This window comes from Spermophilus citellus (assembly GCF_964194105.1).
Source record: "Spermophilus citellus genome assembly, chromosome: 4".
Classification (NCBI taxonomy): Eukaryota; Metazoa; Chordata; class Mammalia; order Rodentia; family Sciuridae; genus Spermophilus; species Spermophilus citellus.
The window spans coordinates 128,340,589-128,362,161 of record NC_138185.1 but is presented as its reverse complement, the minus strand read 5'-3'; the positions used below and the strand labels follow the sequence as shown (position 1 = coordinate 128,362,161).

At 33.3% G+C, this 21,573-nt stretch overlaps 1 protein-coding gene across 4 annotated transcripts in view; it reads right to left on the bottom strand.

Annotated features, from left to right (window-relative positions):
- The window catches only part of DMXL2 (Dmx like 2), a 156,268-nt gene that overhangs the window by 91,812 nt on the left and 42,883 nt on the right, over positions 1-21,573 (bottom strand). For all 4 annotated transcript variants that reach the window (XM_081289056.1, XM_081289053.1, XM_081289055.1 and 1 more), the window contains exons 6-8: positions 21,059-21,125; positions 3,526-3,704; positions 1,076-1,259 (exon numbers count right to left, since the gene is read on the bottom strand). In XM_081289056.1, coding sequence (XP_081145182.1) covers positions 1,076-1,259; positions 3,526-3,704; positions 21,059-21,125 — 430 coding nt within the window. The remainder of the gene's footprint in view (positions 1-1,075; positions 1,260-3,525; positions 3,705-21,058; positions 21,126-21,573) is intronic.

Genomic DNA, 21,573 nt, shown 5'->3' with positions numbered 1-21,573 from the left:
TTAATATCAAAACAAAAGATAACTGGAACTGTTCTGACTTCCACTTTTAATTTCATTTATGCTTTGAATATTGTAAAAAGCATATAAATAATGGCCAATAACAAATAGTATCATAGCTTCCCTACTTTATATAAAATTTTAAAGGACCATATCCTTAAACTATTCAATTCATAAAATATTTCTGCTTAGCAAAACCACTTTGATTATGCAACTATTAAACAATTACTGTAAATATATAATGTACAAGTATAATTAGTAATGTAGAGAGATGCTGATAATATATTAAGTATAAAAATAAGCTATAAAACATTTCTATATTATATGATCTCAATCTTTTGAAGAAAAATATATTTAACATGCATGACTGAATTGGCTTGATTATATATTCCTATTCTTAGTCTAATTTGTGAATAAGAATTCCTATGTAATAAAAATAGTCACAAGAAAAAGAGGAACTTATGTTTAAGAAATTTTTGATAATTTTCAATAAGATATATGTATATCTCATTTTATTCATTAATCCCTACTAAACACAACAGTTGATGGTATATATCATAAATAATCTAATCTTTTATAAAGAACCTTTTTTCATACTGTATTTACAAAATGAAAACAATGATTTCATTTTCAAAATATTCAATCTTAGTATAAAGCAATGATATTATTTACTTGTTTTGTTAAAAAAACAAAATTTTTATTCTTAAGGAACAAATGGTCATTTTTAATGAGACAAATAAAAATAAAGTTTAAACCTCATGAAACAAAAACCAGACACTTTTAATTACAACTAATTTCAAGAACCTTTACATGTTTAGCTACTTTCATAGACTTTGATATTTGATATGCAAAATAAAAAATTAAAATTACATGACTTACCTAGACTACATGTCTGAGATCATTACTATTTCTGTCTGGCTTTACAGTGGCATAAAATATATATACTCACAAGCATAAAATAAATGAAAATTTATTGCTATAAATTTCATCATTACAAGTACCATCTGCATCTTAGCTTATGAATTTGGGACAGAAAAATATCTTTGAAATTCATTTACCACTTTAAATAATACAATACCTCAAGAGCATGTTGTATTCTGTCTTTTTGTCTTCCAGAACGAGAAAGGGTGCTGGCAATGCTGGAAGTAGTAGTCTCACAAATCTGCTCACCCAAAAGACAGTCTTCTGGTAATAAAGTTTCTGCCCAGAGCCGGCACACGCCATCATGGCATGAAGTTAACAGCACATTACAGACAGAACCCCTAACATCAAAGAGAAGTAAACAAAGGTTTCCATGAATAACAATTCCACTAATCAATTAAAAGCTATTAATATTTGGTTCTTCATGTATGAAGATGACATTAATATAAAACACTGTATGGGAAGAAGCAATCAAAAAGCTTAAAATCCTATATCACTGTACAATCATAAAAACTGGGAAGTGCTCTTGATAAAAGCAATAGAAATTAAGGTCTGATTGCATATGTGCAGCTTGAAAACCAGACTCTGAAGCCCCAGTAAACACACACACACACACACACACACACACTCTCTCTCTCTCTCTCTCTCTCTCTTTCTCTCTCTCTCAAGGAATATTATTTTTGAAACAGAACATCAAAAGAAACCCTTGTAAGTTACAGAATGATTATAATAAAAGACCATTAAATGTAATTAAATAATCTGCCTTATGGCAGAAGTTTTATTTTGCATCATACTTCTTATAATTCAAGCAACTATAAATAGGCAAACAAATAAGCATCTTCATAATAAAACTGTAAATTATTATTACAAACTATAAACCAATGTCTATTAAATTCAGTAAAAACATCATAGCACCAAGCAGTTGAAGTAACTGCTTACTGTGAGAGAAAAAATTATTTTCCTTTCAAAAAATGTTTATACAGAATCTAGTTCAGTCAAAAAAGTATATTACAAGTGTCTTCAAGATATGTGAATAATTTAAATAGAAAAATATTTAAATTTGAAGTCCAAAGATGTATACATTTCCCTTGTTTTCTTTTCCTAAGCATCTCTATAATGTATGCTATTCTCATTCAGCAAGTGAAATAACCCTACTTCATGGAGGAAACAAATGTCTACGTAAGATTCTGAATGTCAAACAGCATTCTTAGATCTGTATATACAATACAAGAATCATCTGTATAACTTGTTTTGTAACTAACTTTATAAGTACCCTTAAGAGATGTCAAAACAATAAGAGAAAATTTACACAGTTGGCCCTTCATGTCCATGAATCTGTATCTATGGATTTTCAACAGCAGATTGGAAATATTTGTGGAGGAAAAAACTGCATCTGTACTGAGTATGTACAGACATTTTTCCTGTCCTTAGTCCTTAAATTATAGAGTATAACAAACTATTTACATAGCATTTGCATTGTACTAGGTATTATAAGTAATCTAGAGATGGTTTAAAGTATATAGGAAGATTATGTGGGTTAGATGAAAAATTTATACCATTTTATATAAAGTACTTGAGCATCTACAGATTTTAGTATCTGTGAGAGGTCCCAGAAACAATGTCCCATGGATATTGAGCATTGATGTAATAGAAAATACTTTGAATCCTGGCATGGTGTTATAAACCTATAATCCCAGCACTTGGGAGTCTGAGTCAGGAGAATCACTGGAGCCCAGAAGTTCAAGACCAGCTTGGGTAGCACAGCAAGACATCATCTCAAAAAAAAGGCAGCATCTTCTGATTGACATTAGGGGAAAAAAACAGGTATTTACAGTGGAATATCAACAACAATAAAAAAATTCTTTGAAAAGGCTGAGCATGGTGGCACATGCCTGTAATTCCAACAACTCAGGAGGCTGAGGCAGTAGGATTGCAAGTTTAAGGCCAGCCTCAGCAACTCATACAGGCCTTAAGTAACTTAGTGAGACTATGTCTCAAAAATAAAAATAAAAAGTGCTGAGGATGTGGTTCAGTGGTAAAGTACTCCTGGGTTCAATTCCTAGTAAAGCCCCCTATAAGAAAAATTCTCTGAGAAAGTTCTGTTGATAGCCTAAGATAAAATAAAAATTAAAATTAAAAAAATACATTTTATTCACTGTATACATTATCACCACATGTATTATTGACAACTTATTACTATGCTTTATTTGCCCTCATTGTGTGTTTTCCTACTACTTTCATATAAATCTTAGAATCTTCTAGTATGACAGTTACTACTCACAATACCAGCTAACATTTCCCAGGCACATACTAGGTACTTCACACACACAAACACATTTCGTCTCACAATAACTCTCTGAGGTGGTATCTCAGAGATAAATTTAGTTTTTAGATAAACTAAATTTATCCTACAGAAAGAAAAACTGAAGCATAAAGAGCTCAAAAGCATAAAGTCACAAGCTCATAAAGCTAGTGATAATAGCAGGCCCTGAACTGAGACAGCTTGACTCCAGTGTCTGTTCTGTTGAGCAACCATGTCAGCACAGTAAAAGGATTTTATTTTCATTATGTTTATAAAGATATAAAAATATGTTAAATTTATCTAACCTGGGCATATACTTGCTAGTTTTACGCCATGAAAAACCTGTCACTGCCCGGGGATGTGCCAAATAAACAAAGGAAAATTGAGTAGAAGTCTGTCTCCTTTTCACTTCATGGTGATCCTGAGGAATAATTGAAGACTTCCAACCAGTCATAGGATACCATACTTTCAAAAGACAGTCATCCTGCAAAATATCAGACATCAATATAAAATTAATTTGCACATACACAAATCAAAATTTAAGAAGTATAAACTTTAAAAACTTAAGACATCTCTAAAAACTTAAGATAGATCTAAAAACTAATGTGTAAACCTATGTATTATATATATAAACAAACCTAAAATGATCTAAAGAACACAATTCTTAAAAAACAAAGGAACAATTTTTTCATTAGCAATCTTCTCTGAATAATGGAGTTTTTAAAAAATATTTATTCTCAAGCTTTAGGTGGATACAATATCTTTATTTTACATTTATGTGGTGCTGAGGATTGAACCCGGTGCCTTGTGCATGCTAGGCGAGCATTCTACCACTGAGCCACAACCCCAACCCTTAATGGAGTTTTTGAAATACAGACTGATACCAATTTTTCCTATTTCAAGATCCATGGGTCACTGAAAAGATTTTGATGGTGTCTTCTTAGATAAGTTCAAAATGGCTAAGAAATATGCCATGTTATCTTATCAGTCACTATTATCATCCTTTCCTTTTTGAATTCTCAAAAGGTGAAACTGTTTTGTTGGTTTTTCTTTCTATGTGGGATAATTGATTCTGAGCATAAGAGAGCAAGTTGGCTCCAGACTTCTCAAAATCCAAATCTTTCATGTTCAAAGACAGGAAACCAAAGACACCTTAGAGGCAGGTGAAGGGTGAAATTCTTAAATACGAATTACTTTCTGCTCTAAATTAGGAATCAGAAAACTTTTTCTCTAAAGGGCCAGACAGACAATAAATAAGTTAGGTTTTGTGGGTCACTACATCTGCAAAACAGATTATTCTTTGTTTTATTCTTACAACTCTTTAAAATGTAAAAAACATTCTTATTGCATAGGCCAATAGTTTTCTGCTCTCTACTCTAAATGATGAGAAAGCATTCAGAAAGCTGTCAAGAATCATTTCTATACCTATTTAAAATATTTAAAGGTATAGGTATTAATTTTATCATTTTACTTAGTTCTGACTATTTTGTTATAGACCTAAGTAATTGTATCTTCTTTAATAGAAACTACCTGCTTTACAATACTTTATCCTGGACAGTGAAAAGTACATTAAAGAAAATAATAAATATCATCATTTATACAAAAATATCAACCTCTTAAGAAACACTGGAATTAAATATTTCTGAAAAGCATATATAGATTCAAATATTTTCATCTGGGTTAGGCAAATCTATGTTTTCTCCTCCCCTGGTAGTCTCAATTTATACTGCATTAAAGAAATGTTATGTTTCTATTAATGTCTCACTTGTTTGGATATTTTAATCATACAATAAAGCTTTTTCAGTACCTACTTTGAAACAATCACCTAACATTGTACCAGGTGTTTTCCTCTGTTATCTTCCTCATCTTAGCATCATTTTCTAGTAACCAATTTACAGACTATGTACCTCAAAAACCCTAGTTGTACCTGAGACCGCCCCAGAAGTGACAAAGGAAAAGAACTCCACAAGCAGGTGGTACTCTAGTACCTTCTCCCATTTCCACGGACTCTCCCTCAAATGAAGCAGCCCCACTTTCATGTTACTGCCTGAAACTCTAAAACCACAACAGGATTAAATGAGTATTCAATAACAGAAAGAGATCTTTAAAAATTCCCAGATATTTAAAAACTAAACACTTCTTCTAATTCATAAGGAATATTTTTAATATGTTGAAATATTAGAACTGAATGAAATAAGTTCAACTAAATGAAAATGAAGCACAACATAACAATACATGGGAGTTGCAGTTACGTAACAGTGGTTAAAGGAAATACACAGCTTTTAATGATTATATGAATAAAGAAATGTCTCTAATGGTTGAAGCATCCAGTGAAAGAAATTAAGTTTTAAGAACATGACCTAATTTGAGGCTGTATTACTTGCAAAGGCATTAAAAAGTTTGTAAAGATATATATTAAATAGAAAATAATAATCTTTTTTTTAATTGGGGGTTACATACTTTGGCAGGAAAACTTCATTTTCCACATTTTTATATTAAATCCATCCTATGCCAAAAATATGAAAGATTTCCATTTTGAAATGGGAAAAGAGGTTGCTATGTCAATTCTTAAATAAATGAAACACTGAATCTGGGAACAGCATTCTCATAAAAAAAGCTTCTGGAAAACCTGTGGCCCTATCCTCTTTCCTGCTAAATCACCCCCCTCAAATCTCACTCTAGGTCTTGGAAAGCCCAGGTTTTCACTCAAAGACGCAATCTTCTAATAAAGAAATCAGAATATTTTAAATTACCTGAAAATTTTTACAAATTAACCAAATTGTTACATATAAAATGTTCAGAGATATAAACTTTATGAACATAAACAAACAGAATTTCAAGAACACTTCCTAGCAAATAAACTAAAGAAACCAATTCTTGAACTAAAGATTTAGTCAATCTGTATACTGGGTAAAAATGGGACTTCATAACCCATTTGAATCAAATGTATGAAATATGATATGTCAAGAGCTTTGTAATGTTTTGAACAACCAATAAAAAAATAATAAATAAATAAATAAATAAATGATTTTTAAAAATAAATGACAAAAAAAAATTTAGTCAGATACGAGTTGTGGGGAGAAACAGTTCTTTAATAAGTAAGATTTTATTTTAAGCTCAGAAAAAAAATTCCAAATACTCTTAACCCCAAGAAAAATATAACTCCCCACATTTATTTTTTTTTAATTGGACCATATCAACAAAAGTATTCAATGAACTATAGTACCAAAAATTCTGAAAGTAATTGGATTTGGGTCCCATAACTCCTAAATTGAAATCCTGTCATGTCTAGCAGAGGTGGTAGAATATGCCTTCTAATGAGAGATCCACATGGTTACCATCTGTTTTATGAAGTTAGACAAACTTAGCTTTATTAACAGAAGCAAAACAGATGGGGGGTAGCAAAAACTGCCCAACATTCTGAAGTTAATTTCTGTTCTTTTTATCAAGAGAAGCTTAATTAGATGTGGTATCTTTACAAAATCATGAGGAAATAAACTTTTTAAACCCAAGACACATCTGTTTAACCCTCAGAGGATTCTTACCAATGAAGGATTCTTATCTTTCCATAAGAATTATGAAATACTTAGCTCTTAAGAGAACTGAACATAAGATGCCTAGAGCAAGATGACTTAAACAATGAAAAAAAAATCCTCCATGATCTACTTCTAAGTCTGTGTGCAATAAAAATTCAAAGAAGATACTGGAGTACACAAACTGGAGGGGAACCACATTAAGAAGCTTAAAGCCTAATTGCTTCATTTAAGAGGAATGTGCTTTCAGTATTATTATTTATCTCTGTTGGAAGTACAAAGGCATCCTTTAGATTCATTAGGGATGAGAGTTCAAACAGATGTTCAGACAATGAATAATGGTTATCTTACATATGTCTTGAGTAGTTTTTGAAGTATTAAGGGACTCTATCTAAAGACCATAGACCCTAAAATAATCCCAGTGTTTACTCAGTTGTTACAGGTAAAGAAAACAATCACATATTAGGGTAAGCAAAGAGAGATAATTAGAAACATGAAAACAATGGGAAGGAAATCATTAACAGAAAAGGAAGAATCTTGAAAATAAACAATATTTTTTGTGGGTATTTAACAGTTCTTCTAGGGAGGGGTTAAAAATCACAAAATTTGTATCAGTATACTATTCTTTTTTTTTCTTTCTTTTCTTTTTTTTTTCTTTTGACAGTGCTAGAGATCAAACCAAGGGCCTTGCACATACTAGGCAAAGGCTCTACCACTGAAATAAACTCCCCATCCCAAACATACTTATAATTCAATCCAATTACATGCCTTTTAAAATTAAGGCCAGCCTCAGCAACTTAATAGGACTAGGGATATAGCTCAGTGATAAAACACCTCTGGGTTCAATCCCCAGTACTCCCTCTGCCCCCGAAAAAAAAATCCCTGCTAATTTCAACCTCAGATAATTCATACTTTTCATACTTGATGTTCCCTGAACAAAAAACCTTCCTATAAAGACTGTCTATTCTAACAGAAACCCAGTTGCACTACTACATCATCCTGTCTTAATTTCCTGGATACCACTCTTTAATACTTGATGTTTTTCCTGTCTTTCTTTCCTCATTAGAAGGTAATTTTTACAAGGACAGGAACCTTACCTGTCATATTCATCATGAACAGTTCAGGATATATGGCAAAATTCAAAAGAATATTTGTTATATGTGGGAATTAAGGATAATTTCAGGTACAATTCCAAATTAGTTTTTCCTCCGAAAATGTACTATCAATTCTCTTACACACAAACACACACACACACACACACACACACACATATCTATAGAGAAAGAGAAATGAGGGAGAGACTATCATGATATAGGAACAACTATCAAAGATTCTCATACATCTTACAAGTGTAGGTGACTAGTTTGGGGGATAGAGGGCAGAGGAGGAATGTGTACTAGGTATCAAAACCCAGGGATCTGCCACCAAGCCCCAATCCTAGAGAATCCTGAAATATCTTCTCTTTGGTCAGTTCCATGATAAAATACATTTAACAATATACATATTAAAATACATGTTTTAAAAAGTTAAAAGAATTCTAAACTAGAAAGCCTGCACTACAGAACAATCTCAACAAAATATTCCATGAAGATGAAATGGGGGAAAAAAGTGAAAACCAGCAAAGGAAGGAACTACACTAAAGAAATAGTCAATCAAAGGAAAAACTAAATTCAAATTAAAAACTAGAAATAAACACAAATAAATGGGAATACCAATCATATCTCAATAATAGCCTTGAACATTGATGGCCTAAATTCATTAATCAAAAGACACAGACTGGAAGATTGGATTAAAAAACAAGACCTGGGGCTGAAGGTGTAGCTCAGTGGTAGAGCGCTTGCCTGGCATGTGTAAGCACTGGGTTTGATCCTCAGCACCACATAAAAATAAATAAATAAATAAAAATAAAGACATTCAAAAAAGATACAATAAAGTTTGAAGGAAAAAAAAAAAAGACCCAACAATATGCTGTCTGAAAAAGACTTACCTAATAGTTTTCCTCCAAAAACGTACTATCAATTCTTTTACACACACACACAAAGAGAAACAGAAATGAGGAAGAGACTATCATGATAAGAACAACTATCAAAGACATCCACAGACTGAAGGTGAGAGGGTAGGAAAAAACATATCGCTCACATGAATCACGTAAATAAGCAGCAGTTTCTATCCTCATATCAGATAAAGTGGACTTTAAGCCAAAGTTAATCACAAGGGACAAAGAAAGCCATTTCATACTGCTTAAGGAAATTATACATCAAGACATAACAATCGTAAATTTATGCCCCAAACAATAGAGCATCTACATACATCAAACAAACCTCCTCATTTCTTGGTCTATATCCAAAGGACTTAAAATCAGTATACTATAATGACATAGCCATACCAATGTTTACAGCAGCTGAATTCACAAGAGCTAAACTGTGGGACTGACCTAGACATCCACCAATAGATGAATGGATAAAGAAACCATGGTATATATACACAATGAAATAGTACTCAGCATTAAAAGAGAATAAAATTATGGCATTCTGGTAAACGGATGGAGTTGGAGAATATCATGCTAAGCAAAGTAAGCCAATTCCAAAAAACCAAATGCCAAATGTTTTCTATGATGCGGGGGCAGGCATGGGAGGAATGGAGGAGCTTTGGATTGGGCAAAGGGAAGGGTGAGGAGGGGTTATGAGGATAGGAAAGATGGTAGAATGAGATCAACATCATTACCCTAGGTACATGTATGATTGCATGAATGGTACATCTCTACACCATGTACAACCGGAGAATAAAAATATTGCACTCCATTTATGTATGATGAATTAAAATGCATTCTGCTGTCATGTACAACTATTTGTTCTACAAATAAAAAATTTAAAAAGAGAAAAAAAGAATCAAATAGACCACAACACAATAATACTGGATAACTTTAACATGCCTCTGTCACCACTAGATAGATCCTCCAAACAAAAACTAAATAAAGAAGCTATAGAAGTAAGAAAATACAATTGATAATTTAGACTTAATAGACATACATAGCATATTTCATCCATCAATGACTGAATACACTTTCTTCTCAGCAGCACACAGATCCTTCTCTAATATGAATCATGTTATGTAAGCTGTCACATATGTCAGCATACAATTGGAATATTACCTTAATATATTTTTAGCACCTGTAGAATTATTCTGATAGCTCCCTTTCCATTGATATTAATTTTTGTGTTCTTGCTCTTTTCTTAATTAGATTTGTTTGATTTTTATCAAATTTTAGCTCTATTATTTCTTATCTGTTTCATATATTTCTGCTCCTAAATCTTAGTTTTTTCCTTCCTACTACTTTTTTTTTGGGGGGGAGGGGGTGGTGCTGGGGATTAAACCCAGGGCCTTGTGCATGGAAGGCAAGCACTCTACCAACTGAGCTATATCCCCAGGCCTCTACTACATAATATGAAAATAAAATTTCCTAGCTTCTTTCTGATACAAGTACTTTAAGTTATAAATGTTCGTTTGAGTAGTGTTTCATCCCAGAGATCCTGATATTTTAAGCTTTTATATTCACTTAGTTCAAAGCACTTTTTATTTACTTTCCTTATGCTTTCTTCCTTGACCTCTGAGATATTTATAAGTGTGGCATTTAATTTTGAAATAGCTGACATGTGGGGGTGGGGTTCTGTATATCTTAAGGTGATTGATTTCTAATGTAATAAATCATACAAGAAACACAGTCTGCATGATTTCAAATTTTAAAAAAGTAATGGAAATGCTTTTTATATTGATTGTATTAGTTACATACATGCCAAAACTGATCAAACTGCATACTTCAAATATGTGCATTTTATTATACTTCAATAAAGCTATGGGGGGGGAGCTAAAAAAAATAAAATACAGTACATGTCTCAAATAAAAGTATATATACTACCTGCCCATAATCATAATGCCATTAATGATATTTCAAAGGGGATAACAGGAAAATGTGTTCTAAATACATAGTATGCACAATATGCAAGCTGATATCAAAGCAATGACTAACTGGGAATATTATAAAGCTACATTCCAATAGGAATCTAGAGAAGCTCTCTGATCATACTGAATTGGTTCAATTAAATCATTCAAGACTTCACCAAAATGGTCTCATTAAGTCAAAGGAATGACTATCCTAAGTATTCACTTATGCTAATCTTAAGAAATATGAGTTTAAAAAAATCTGAATTATTTTTCATGGTTAAATTTTAAAAGTAATGGGGCACTAACTGTTAAAAATCCAAAGTTAAAGGTAATTTAACTTTGATAATTTAAGAGATCAAAAGCATGAATTACATGATTTTTCAAACTTTTTTTCTTTTTTATTTTTATTTGGTCTTTTTAGTTATACATGACAGTACAATCTATTTTTATTTTTCAAACTATTTTTCCTGTGATTCTGAAAAGTTTTCCTTTATTGGGCCATGCTTCTTGGACATCAAGAAAAATTCTTTGTGAATCTCTGCATATTAAGGATTTTTTTAAATTTGAAGATGATTGAACTGGCTTATCAAAATTCTCAGGGTTTTATTTTTTAAATCCAGTTTAAGTTTTTTCCCTTCCCACTTATTTTAGCTGTATTTATTTTCTCTTTTTCCCTTAGGCTCCTTGATTTCTGCTTAGCCAGGTTGTTTAGGTAGCTCTATTATTTAGGAGGGGAAGCAAAAAGCACACATGGCAAAGAACTACAGGCAACCTCTAGAGTCTGGGAGAGGCCTCTAGGGTCTGGGAGAAGTCTTCAGCAAACAGTAGTCAAAAAGCAAACCCCTTAGTCATGCAGCTGCACAGAAATAAATTCCAACAAAAACCTGAGTGAGCTTGAAAATTAATTATTTCCTAGTCAAGCCACCAGATGAAAACTCAGCCCTGACATTTTTATTTACCTTTCCGATCCTCCCTGATCAGAAGCTTCTAGACAAACCATCCAGGACTCCTAATCTACAGGAGCTAATAGACATTTGGGTGGGGTTTTTTTTGTTTTGTAGTTGTAGATGGACAGCATGCCTTTATTTTATTTGTTTATTTTTATGTGGTGCTGAAGATCGAACCCAGTGCCCCATGCATGCAAGGCAAGCACTCTGCCGCTGAGCTACAGCCCCAGCCTGACGTTTGATTTTAAATTGCTAAGTTTGTGGTCATTTGTTACACGATAAAAGAAAACTAATAAAGACTCCTACCTATAAATGTTATGAGTAAAATTAAGACAAGCAAAAAGAATAGAGCAGAGTAAGATACAGTAAAATTTTAAAAGAGGTGCTTAGAGAGAACCACACTCAGGTGATAATTAACGGGGGAAAGCCATGCTGATCTCTGGGGAAAGAGAGTTTTATAAGCCAAGAGAACAACAAGTTTAAAACTCTGAGATGGGAACATCCTTACCCTGTTTAGGGACAACAATGAGGTTTGAATGGAGTCCAGCATACAAGGGAGGAAAATAACCAGAGATATGGTCAAAGGTGTGATGGAGGACCTAGTACATATAAGGCCTGATAGGCCATCATGAAGACTCAGGATTTTCAGAAATAAAATGAGAAACCTTTTGACGGTTTTTAACAGAAGAGTGACATGATCTGACTTCCATTTTTAAAAGATTACTCCACCAGTCGGTTTGAAATTACAGGAAGAAAGCAAAAACTGGAAAAATACTGTAATGAAAATTTTAATATATAAGCCAAGCACAATGGTGAACACATATAATCCTAGTGACTCAGGAAGCTGAGGCAGAAGAATCATAAGATTGAGGCCACCCTGGACAACCTACTGAGACTCTGTCTCAAAATACAAAATAAAAAGGAATGGGGATATAGCTCAATGATAGAGCATTCCAGGTGTCAATCCCCTGTACCACCACCAAAAAAAAATTTTTTTTAAATAATGTAAAAATACAAGTGATAAGGGCTGGGGTTGTGGCTCAGTGGCAGAGCGCTTGCCTAGCATATGTGAGGCACTGAGTTCGATTCTCACCACCATGTATCAATAAATAAAATAAAGGTCCACTACAACTAAAATATATGAGTGATAAATGATGACTTCAACCAGATTATAATGTCAAAGTGAGTAGAATGTAGATATATTCTGAAGTTAGAGCCATCAGAGGAATAATTCAAGGTGAGGGGAATGAAAATTAGAGGAGAAATACAGCCAAAAGATATAAATTTGAATGTCATCAGCATATAAAAATGGCAATTAAGTGGCATCTGAAACCATAAGACAAGATCTCCAAGAATAAAGAGTATAGAGAGAGGAGAGGTCCAAGAAATGAGTCCTAGGTACCCCAAAATTTAAAAATAGAGACTGTGACACCACAATTAAAAAGAGGAACACAGGATTTCTCGGGCAGTGAAAATATTCAATATGACATTGTAATAGATATATGTCATTATAGTTTTCCAAACCCACAGAATGTACACACCAAGAGTGTAATATAAGTACTGACTTTAAGTGGTAATGATTCTTCAATGTAGGTGCATCATTAACAACAAATGTATCACTCTATTTGGAGATGCTGTTAGTGAGAAAAGCTATGCATGTTTGGGAGTGGATCGTATATAAGATTTCTCTATACCTTCCTCTCAATTTTGCTAGGAATCTAAAACTTCTCTAAACAAAAGTAAGGCTTTAAAAGAAGGTGGAAATAACCAACCAAGTTAAATTATGCTGATAGGTTTAGTAAGAATTAACCACAGGATTCAGTAATAGGAAGTCTCATGAGGACAGTTTCAGAGAAGTGATGATGGGAGGGCTCAACACAAGCAGACAGCAACACTTTCTAGATTTTACAAGGAAGACAGGGAACTGTGGCAGAAGCTGGGAGGGAAAGCCACGAGTTATTGTTATTTACTTATTCTACAATGAACACGATTATAGCACATTTGGTATACCACGCTGTATGAGTCAACTTGGGCTGCCATAACAAAAAACAAACAAACAGACAAAAAAAGAAACACTGGGGTGGCTTAAGCAACAAAAAGTTATTTCCTCATAGCTCTGGAAGCTAAGAGTCCAAGATCAGGGTGTCTGCCTGGTTGGGTTCTGGTGAGGGCTCTCTTCCTGTCTTGTAGGTGACCATCCTCTCACTGTACCCTCACATGGCAGAAAAAGCAAGCTTGCTTATCTCTTCTTGTAAGGGCACTAATCCTAACACATCCATTCTTGTGACCTTATCTAACCCAAAGTACCTCCCAAAGTCTCCATTTCCTAACACCATCAAACTGGGGGTTAGCACTTCAGTGTATGAATTTGGGGAGTTACAAACATTCAGTTTACAACACAGGCTAATTAAATGACCTAGGAGAGAAGGGAAAACAGATCTGAAAATAGAAGAGTTAACTAATAATGATGCCCCTAAGTAAACAAGCAAATAAGATCTAGTATATATATTTGCGAAAGAATTGGCCCTATGTAAAAGCACAGAGTCCATCTATGGTAAAATAAGGCAAGGCAGAATATACAGATACATAGTAGAGAAGTGAACAGACATAGATAGTTGGTAGAACGTTATCTGTGTTCTGATTATGTCTGTTTTCTCTGGTAAGAACCTACAGTAAGCAAATGCTAAAGCTTTTTTTTAAAACAGCTCTATGAAAAGTCAGCTCAGAAGCACTTCCACACTGCCAAGAAAACCTCAAAGACAATCTCTAAGGATTAAATTGGCTTTTCAAAAAAGAAAAAGCCAGGTGTCGTGGCATACACCTGTAATCCCAGCATGTACGGAGACTGAGGCAGGAGGATCACAAATTCGAGGCCACCCTCAGCAACTTAGACAAGCCCCAAGCAACTTAGTGAGACCCTGTCTCAAAATAAAAAGTAAAAAGAGCTGGGGATGTAGCTCAGTAGTGGCGTCCCTGGGTTCAATTCTCCAGTACCAAAAAAACAGCGGGGGGGGGGGGGGGGGGCAAATCTCACTCCAACACATAGATCTCTCATAAATCTTAAAACAAGAGCAAACAGAATCCAAGAATATAGTACACTATAATCAAGTTGAGATTATTCCAGAAATCCAATGTTTGTTTAACACTTGAAAATCAGTCCATGTATTTCACCTTATTAAAAGATTAATAAGTGAGGCACTAAGCAACTCAGTGAGACCCTATCTCTAAATAAAATACAAAATAGAGCTGGGAATGTGGCTTAGTGGTCAAGTTCCCCTGAGTTCAATCCCCCCCTCAAAAAACTACAAACAAACTACAAGTAAAAGGAAACTTCCTTTATCTGAAAAAGAATATCTACAATAAATACCTTACGTATACTTACTTATGGTGACAGAGTATAAGGTATCTCTTTGAAATGAAAAATAAGAAAAAGATAACTATTTTCTTTTTTTTAATATTTACTTAGTTACAGGTGAACACAATACCTTTATTTTATTTTTATGCAACCCCAACCCAAGAAAAAGATAACTTTCATCAGCACTTTTATTCAATACTATACTAGAGGTCCTAGATATTTCAGTTAAAAAAAGAAAATAATATGAAACATGAGTGTTATAAAAAATGAACTAATAGTACTCACTATTCATAGATAATTATGTATAGAGAAAATCCAAAAGGATCTACAAAGGAATTATAAGAATTAATGGGTTTAGTAAGATTGCTGGACATAATGCCAATATGCAAAAATTAATCAGGGGCTAGGGCTGTAGCTCAGCGGTAGAGCGCTCACCTAGTACGTGCGAGGCCCTGGGTTCGATCCTCAACACTACATAAAAATAAATAAATAAAATAAAGGTATTGTGTCCAACTGTAACTAAAAAATAAATTTTTTTTCAATTAATCACATGTCCATATACTAGCAACAATTATTAAGTGATATTTGCATAATGATATCATCTATAACAGCATCAAGAATATCAAACAGCCAGGCGCAGTGGTGCACACCTGTGATCCCAGCATCCCAGCAAAAGCAAGGCACTAAGCAACTCAGTGAGACTCTTAGGTGGGGATGTGGCTCAGTGGTCAAGTGCCCCTGAGTTCAATTCCCAGTAACCACCGCCCCCCCCCAAAAAAAAGAATATCAAACACCTAGGAATGAATCTAACTAAATATGTTTATGATCTCCACATAGAAAATTAATAAAATATTACTAAGGAAAATGAAACATTTAAATAAACAAATGTCCATTCTATGTTCCTAGATGGAAAAACTAAATGTTATAAAATGTTTATTCTCCCCAAACTGACGTATAAAGTCAATGCAATACCAATCAAGATCATAAAAGAGTTTCTGTTCATTTGTTTTATAAAATTTATCAGCTTATTCTAAAATTATATGGAAATACAAAGGGCCAAAAATAAACACACTAATCTTACAAAAGAAAAAACAAGATGGGAGAACTTGCTCTACCAGATATCAAAACAATTTAAAAGCTATAGCAATTAAGACAGATGGCACTGGCACAAGAAAAGACCAATGGACTAGAGAAAAGAGCCCAGAAACAGACCCACAGAAATATGGACTTTGATTTTATAACAAAAATAGGCATACAGAGCAATGAAGAAAAGAAAGGCTTTTTAATAAGTTGTATACGACAATTGGATAGTCATATAGAAAAATTAAACTTGGTCTCTTCCTAACCATACCTAAAAATTATTCCATAAAGATTTTGGACCTAAATGTGAAAAACAAAACATAAAATTTCCAGATTCTAGAATAGGAATTCTTAGCCCAAGGTCCCCTGACCCAAAGGTTCCATGGTTAGAAGTCAAGATACAAAAGATATTTGCAATACATCATCTGTATCTCATTGTGCCTTAGTATTTTGGTGTGCCAGTTTCAACTGAATGCATCTACATATCTTTGCCTGCAGTTTTCAAGGAGCTGGTTGAGTGCTGAGAATCAATGCTGTGTCCTCACCAGCCCTCAATTTTTGACGTGTATGAAAAATGAACATGTGTAAGGAATGCTGTGTGCAAGGAACACTGGCTACCAGGGTGTCCAGAGAATTAAGCTTGGAAAGGCACTAAAAAAAGGGTATATTTTCAAGTTCATTAATGTATTCCTCAAAGTCAGTATATTTCTTGTAATCATTCCCATATTAACTACTGATATTTGAATCCTTATCTCAAGGTCTACATCTAGGGAAACTAAGAAAACTAAGACCCAGTAGTACCATGAACTTGGATGGAGAAGAACAATTCTCTATTTTCAAAACTGCTAATTGAAGGAAATGGTTCAATAAACCAAAGTAACATTAGCACTACACATGATCTTAGAGATCATAAACATTTTCATATCATATGACAGTTGCTATATATCAAAATGTTTTTACATTCATCTTTACTTGGAAACTGTTTGTTATTGAAACTACCACTAAACTACACATGATTGCAATCTTCCTGGCTATAATGTGTTGTGCAGTTTTCCTGTCTATGTTATTCATGTAACTATTGAGCAACTAACTCTATGCCAAGTAATTATGCAACCACAAAACAGTAAATTTGAATGTTTTCACAACTAGAGATTAACTCAAAGAGCCATGGATAAATACTGATATTCTTGGAAAGCTTAGCTTTACTTTATAAAGTGATATATGGAAGTTTTATTACATATGCAAAAATTAAATGCAATTAAACTTTAACCTGTCCATATTTGAGATCTAATTTTTTGTTACTATATGCATTTATTAAAATGTATATGTCTATTATCACAAAATTCAGTATCATGAAGTCATTATTTTAACATTTCCTTTATAATGTTGTGCATTTTCTTTTATGCATTTTAAAAAATAATACTGTTTAGAAGGATATATAGGCTCTACTAGATAAAAGACAAAAACACAAAACAAAACTTTAAGAAACTCATCCAGATGATTATACAATAAGCCGGGCACAGTGGTGCATGCCTGTAATGCTAGTAACTTGTGAGGCTGAGGCAGAAGGATGACAAGTTTGAAGTCAGTCTCAGCAATTTAGTGAGACCCTGTCTCAAATTTTTTTTAATTTAAAAAAAATGTCTGAGAACGTAGTTCAGTGGTTAAGCATGTCTGGATTCAATCCCTGATACCAAAAACAAGAGGGGAAAAAATTACTATTAATATAAGAAAATCCTCAGAATCTCAACGTAGAAAAATTTATTAAACAGAGCTCAACCTTAAAGGAAAAAAACTTAATAATCTTCATGTTAAAATTAAATACCACTATTCACAAAAAGATACCATTAATAAAGTGAATGAATAAGTAATAAGTGAGAACATCTTTACAAAATGTAATTGATAAAGAGTTCATACCCAGAAATAAAGAACTCCTACAAATCAGTAAGAAAAAAGATTAACAACTATTTAAAAATTAGACAAGGGACTGACCCATCGTTTGCTTTTAAATCAGTCATCCAAATACCCAATAAACCTATGAAAGGGTATTTAACAACCTTATTAAATGGAAATGCCCTTTAAACCTACAATGAGGTAACATGGGCATTCACCAAATACAAAAGATTAAAAGTCTGACTACATCAGTGCTGACAACAAACAATAGGAACTATGTACACTATTAGTGAGAGTGTTAAGTAGTATAAATGCTTTGGAAAACTGGCAATACCTCCAAAGAATACAAAAATTAAGTTGCATTAAAAAAATCAACTATATGGTGTAAGCTCAAAACTGTAGTAAAACATTATATTATTTGAGAATTTACACATGTGAAATTATTTTTTTAAATAAGCAATAAAATGATAAAACATAAAATTCAAGATTCTGATTGGGGTGGGAGGAGAAAGAAGAGATGTAAAGAGGAAGATAAGGGGCCCATTAATTTTAGTTGTCTCCAGTTGAGTAGTGATTTTTTAATTTGCTTTATATTTTTTAATTTGTTTCATTTTAATTTGTTATAAAGCTGAGCATAGTGGTACATGTCTACAATCCCAGTGACTTGAGAAACTGATGCAAGAGGATTTCAAGTTCAAGGCCAGCCTTGGCAACTTGTTGAGCCCCTGTCTCAAACTAAAAAATAAAAAGGACCAGAAATGTAGCTCAGTGGTAGAGCACCCCTGGGTTCAATTTCCACATGCACACACACAGACACACACAAAGTATGTTATAAGTTTTATATATATATATATATATATATATATATATATACACACACACACACACACACACACACACACACACACATACTTTCTGTACTCATAAAAAATATAATTTTAAAAAGAAACAGATAATAAGAAAGAACTCTTGGAAATTAAAAATGTAATCACAGGGAAAAAAAATATTTCAAAATTTAAGCTGAAAAATACCCCAGAAATGAAGTAAAAAGATGAGGAGATGGAAAATATAGAAGGGAAAAATAGCAAATTAGAGGGTTAGAAAATAAGGCACACATTTGAATAAGAAGAGATCCAGAAAGACAGAGAAGGAAATACTATAAAAATATTCTCTCAGAACTGAAGGACGTGAATTTCCAGATTAAGCAGGTCCGCCAAATAGCCTAAACAACAAAGTCTTTATCCATTAGAGGCAGATACTGAAATGTTTCCAGAGGACTAACTCAAAACATAGGCATCATAATGAAGTTTCAGAACTCTGGGGATAAGGAGAACCGCCTCAAAACCTCTGTAGCTAGAGACTGGGGAGTATAGCCATACTGGTATTGTATTTCTCAATAACAACACTAGAAGCCAGGAGGCAATAAAATACTGACACTAAAAATTCTGAGGAACAGTGATTTCAAACTAATTCTAGGCCCAACCAAATCAAGGAGAAGGAAAAAAAAATTTAAGATATACAAGGCCTCAAAAACGTTTATTCCTATTCTTTTCTCAGAAACCTACTGGAGCATACCTCTATCAAAACAAGGAGAGAAGATAAATAATGATTAAAAAAAAAACAGAATTTAACAAAGAAGAAAGGCAAAGAGAATTTCCACAGTTGGTAAAAGAAAATCCTCAAATGATAGTTTTGTTAGTTTATACTTGTAGAGAAACAAAGCCAGATTTGAGCAGAGAAAACACATTTCCAGGATATTTTCTATGTGAGATTATTCTGAGATATAATACCAAATTCTGTCAGTAATTCTGTGGATGAATTAGTTAGGTATAAGGTATTACTGTCTACAAAGTGATTATACCTATGAAGAATATCATACAATCTCTTTTTTTTTTTTTTTTTTTTTTTTTTTCCAGAGACAGGTTCATTTGGGAAAGCAGAAACACATTTGAAGGAGAATGAGGCCCATTTCCAGGCCCATCTTAACAATGTAATAATAAATACCAATTTACCCCAAAATATCAGATATCTACACCAGGAAGATTAAAGTATGGAAAGCAAATATGCATTAGATGTGGGGATAGGGCTGGAAGCAGCGGCTAGAAAGCTAAAATCTCAGCTTCCCTCCTAGGAAGGTAAGAAACGATACATAAAACAGGGTAGAAAAAAAACATAAGTTTTAGCAAGTTATTTAGGAACAGGGAAGGAAATATCAAAACATTCAACTTGATGAATAATTGCCTCAGTACACTGGAAATAAGAGTGGGAAGAATGAGTTAAAGAACTTCTTTTCATCATGAATCCAGTAGTACAATTTTCCTTTTAATAAAATTATATTTGGGCCATGTGTGATGGCTCATGCATGTAATCCCAGTGGCTTGGGAGGCTGAGGCAGAAGAATTTGCAAGTTCAAAGCCAGGCTCAGCAAACTAGCAAGGCCCTAAACAACTCAGTGAGACCCTGTCTTTGAATAAAATACAAAAAAGGGCTGGGGATGTGGCTCATTGGTTAAATGCTCCTGGGTTCAATCCCCAGTGCCAAAAAAAAGTTATATTTGGGAGGCTGAAAGCAGGAGGATCACAAGTTGAAGGCCAGCTTTAGGGAGACCATGTCTCTAAATAAAAATATGAAGGTCTGGGAATATAGCTTGTGGTAAAGTGCCCTGGGTTCAATCTCCAGTACCAAAATAAATTAATTAACTAAAATTAAATTAAATACACTATTTGTAAATGTAAAAATTAGTTTTTAAAAATGTATATGAGCTAAGTTCAAGTAAAACTAATGATAATAGCCATTATTTCTCTGCATACCACATAGTACATACCAGGTCTTCTACACATGGTTTATATTTTTTCTATTGTTTTTTTGTGGGGTTTTTTGTTTGCACTGGAGATCAAACCCAGGGCTTCACAAATGGCAAGCAAGTGTTCTACCACTGAGCTATATTCCCAACCTCATAAACATTATTACTATTTCTCTGGCCAGCTGTATAGAATAGTAGTATCCCAATTTTACAAAGAAAGAAATAGAAAATACAGATGAATAAGGAACATTTTTAGTTGTTTTAGTTTTTTGTTTGATCCTTTACCTTTCCAGCAGTAGCAAAATATTCACCATCAGGAGACCATTCCATCAAATGTACAGAGACTGAAGTTCTAAAACAAAAAAACAAACTTAAACAGTTAGCATTTTTAAAATCTGGTACCCAGTACATGTAAATGATCAAGATAAAATTTTCATTACATCAAAGTTACAATCATCAGAACACGAACGTTTTGCCTCCCTAAAAATTTAAAAAAAAAAAATCTTAATAACAAATTAATTAAAGCTAATACAAAGTTCACTTTAGAGAAAGAAAAAACGTAAGTAATATGAATACAGGGTACCTCCACCCACAAAATGTTAAAAACTGAGCTCACCATCTTCTCTGACTAACTGGCCCTTTTCATATAATCCATGTTAATGTTAATGGTGCAGCCATCCTTCCACTTGAAAGAATAACTGGCAGCTTCCCAGTTTATATATTACCTACTAATTAATAATTTTTACATGTCAATCCTGTCAACTCAAGTCCTGGAGTTTTCCTGAAAATACTGCTATACT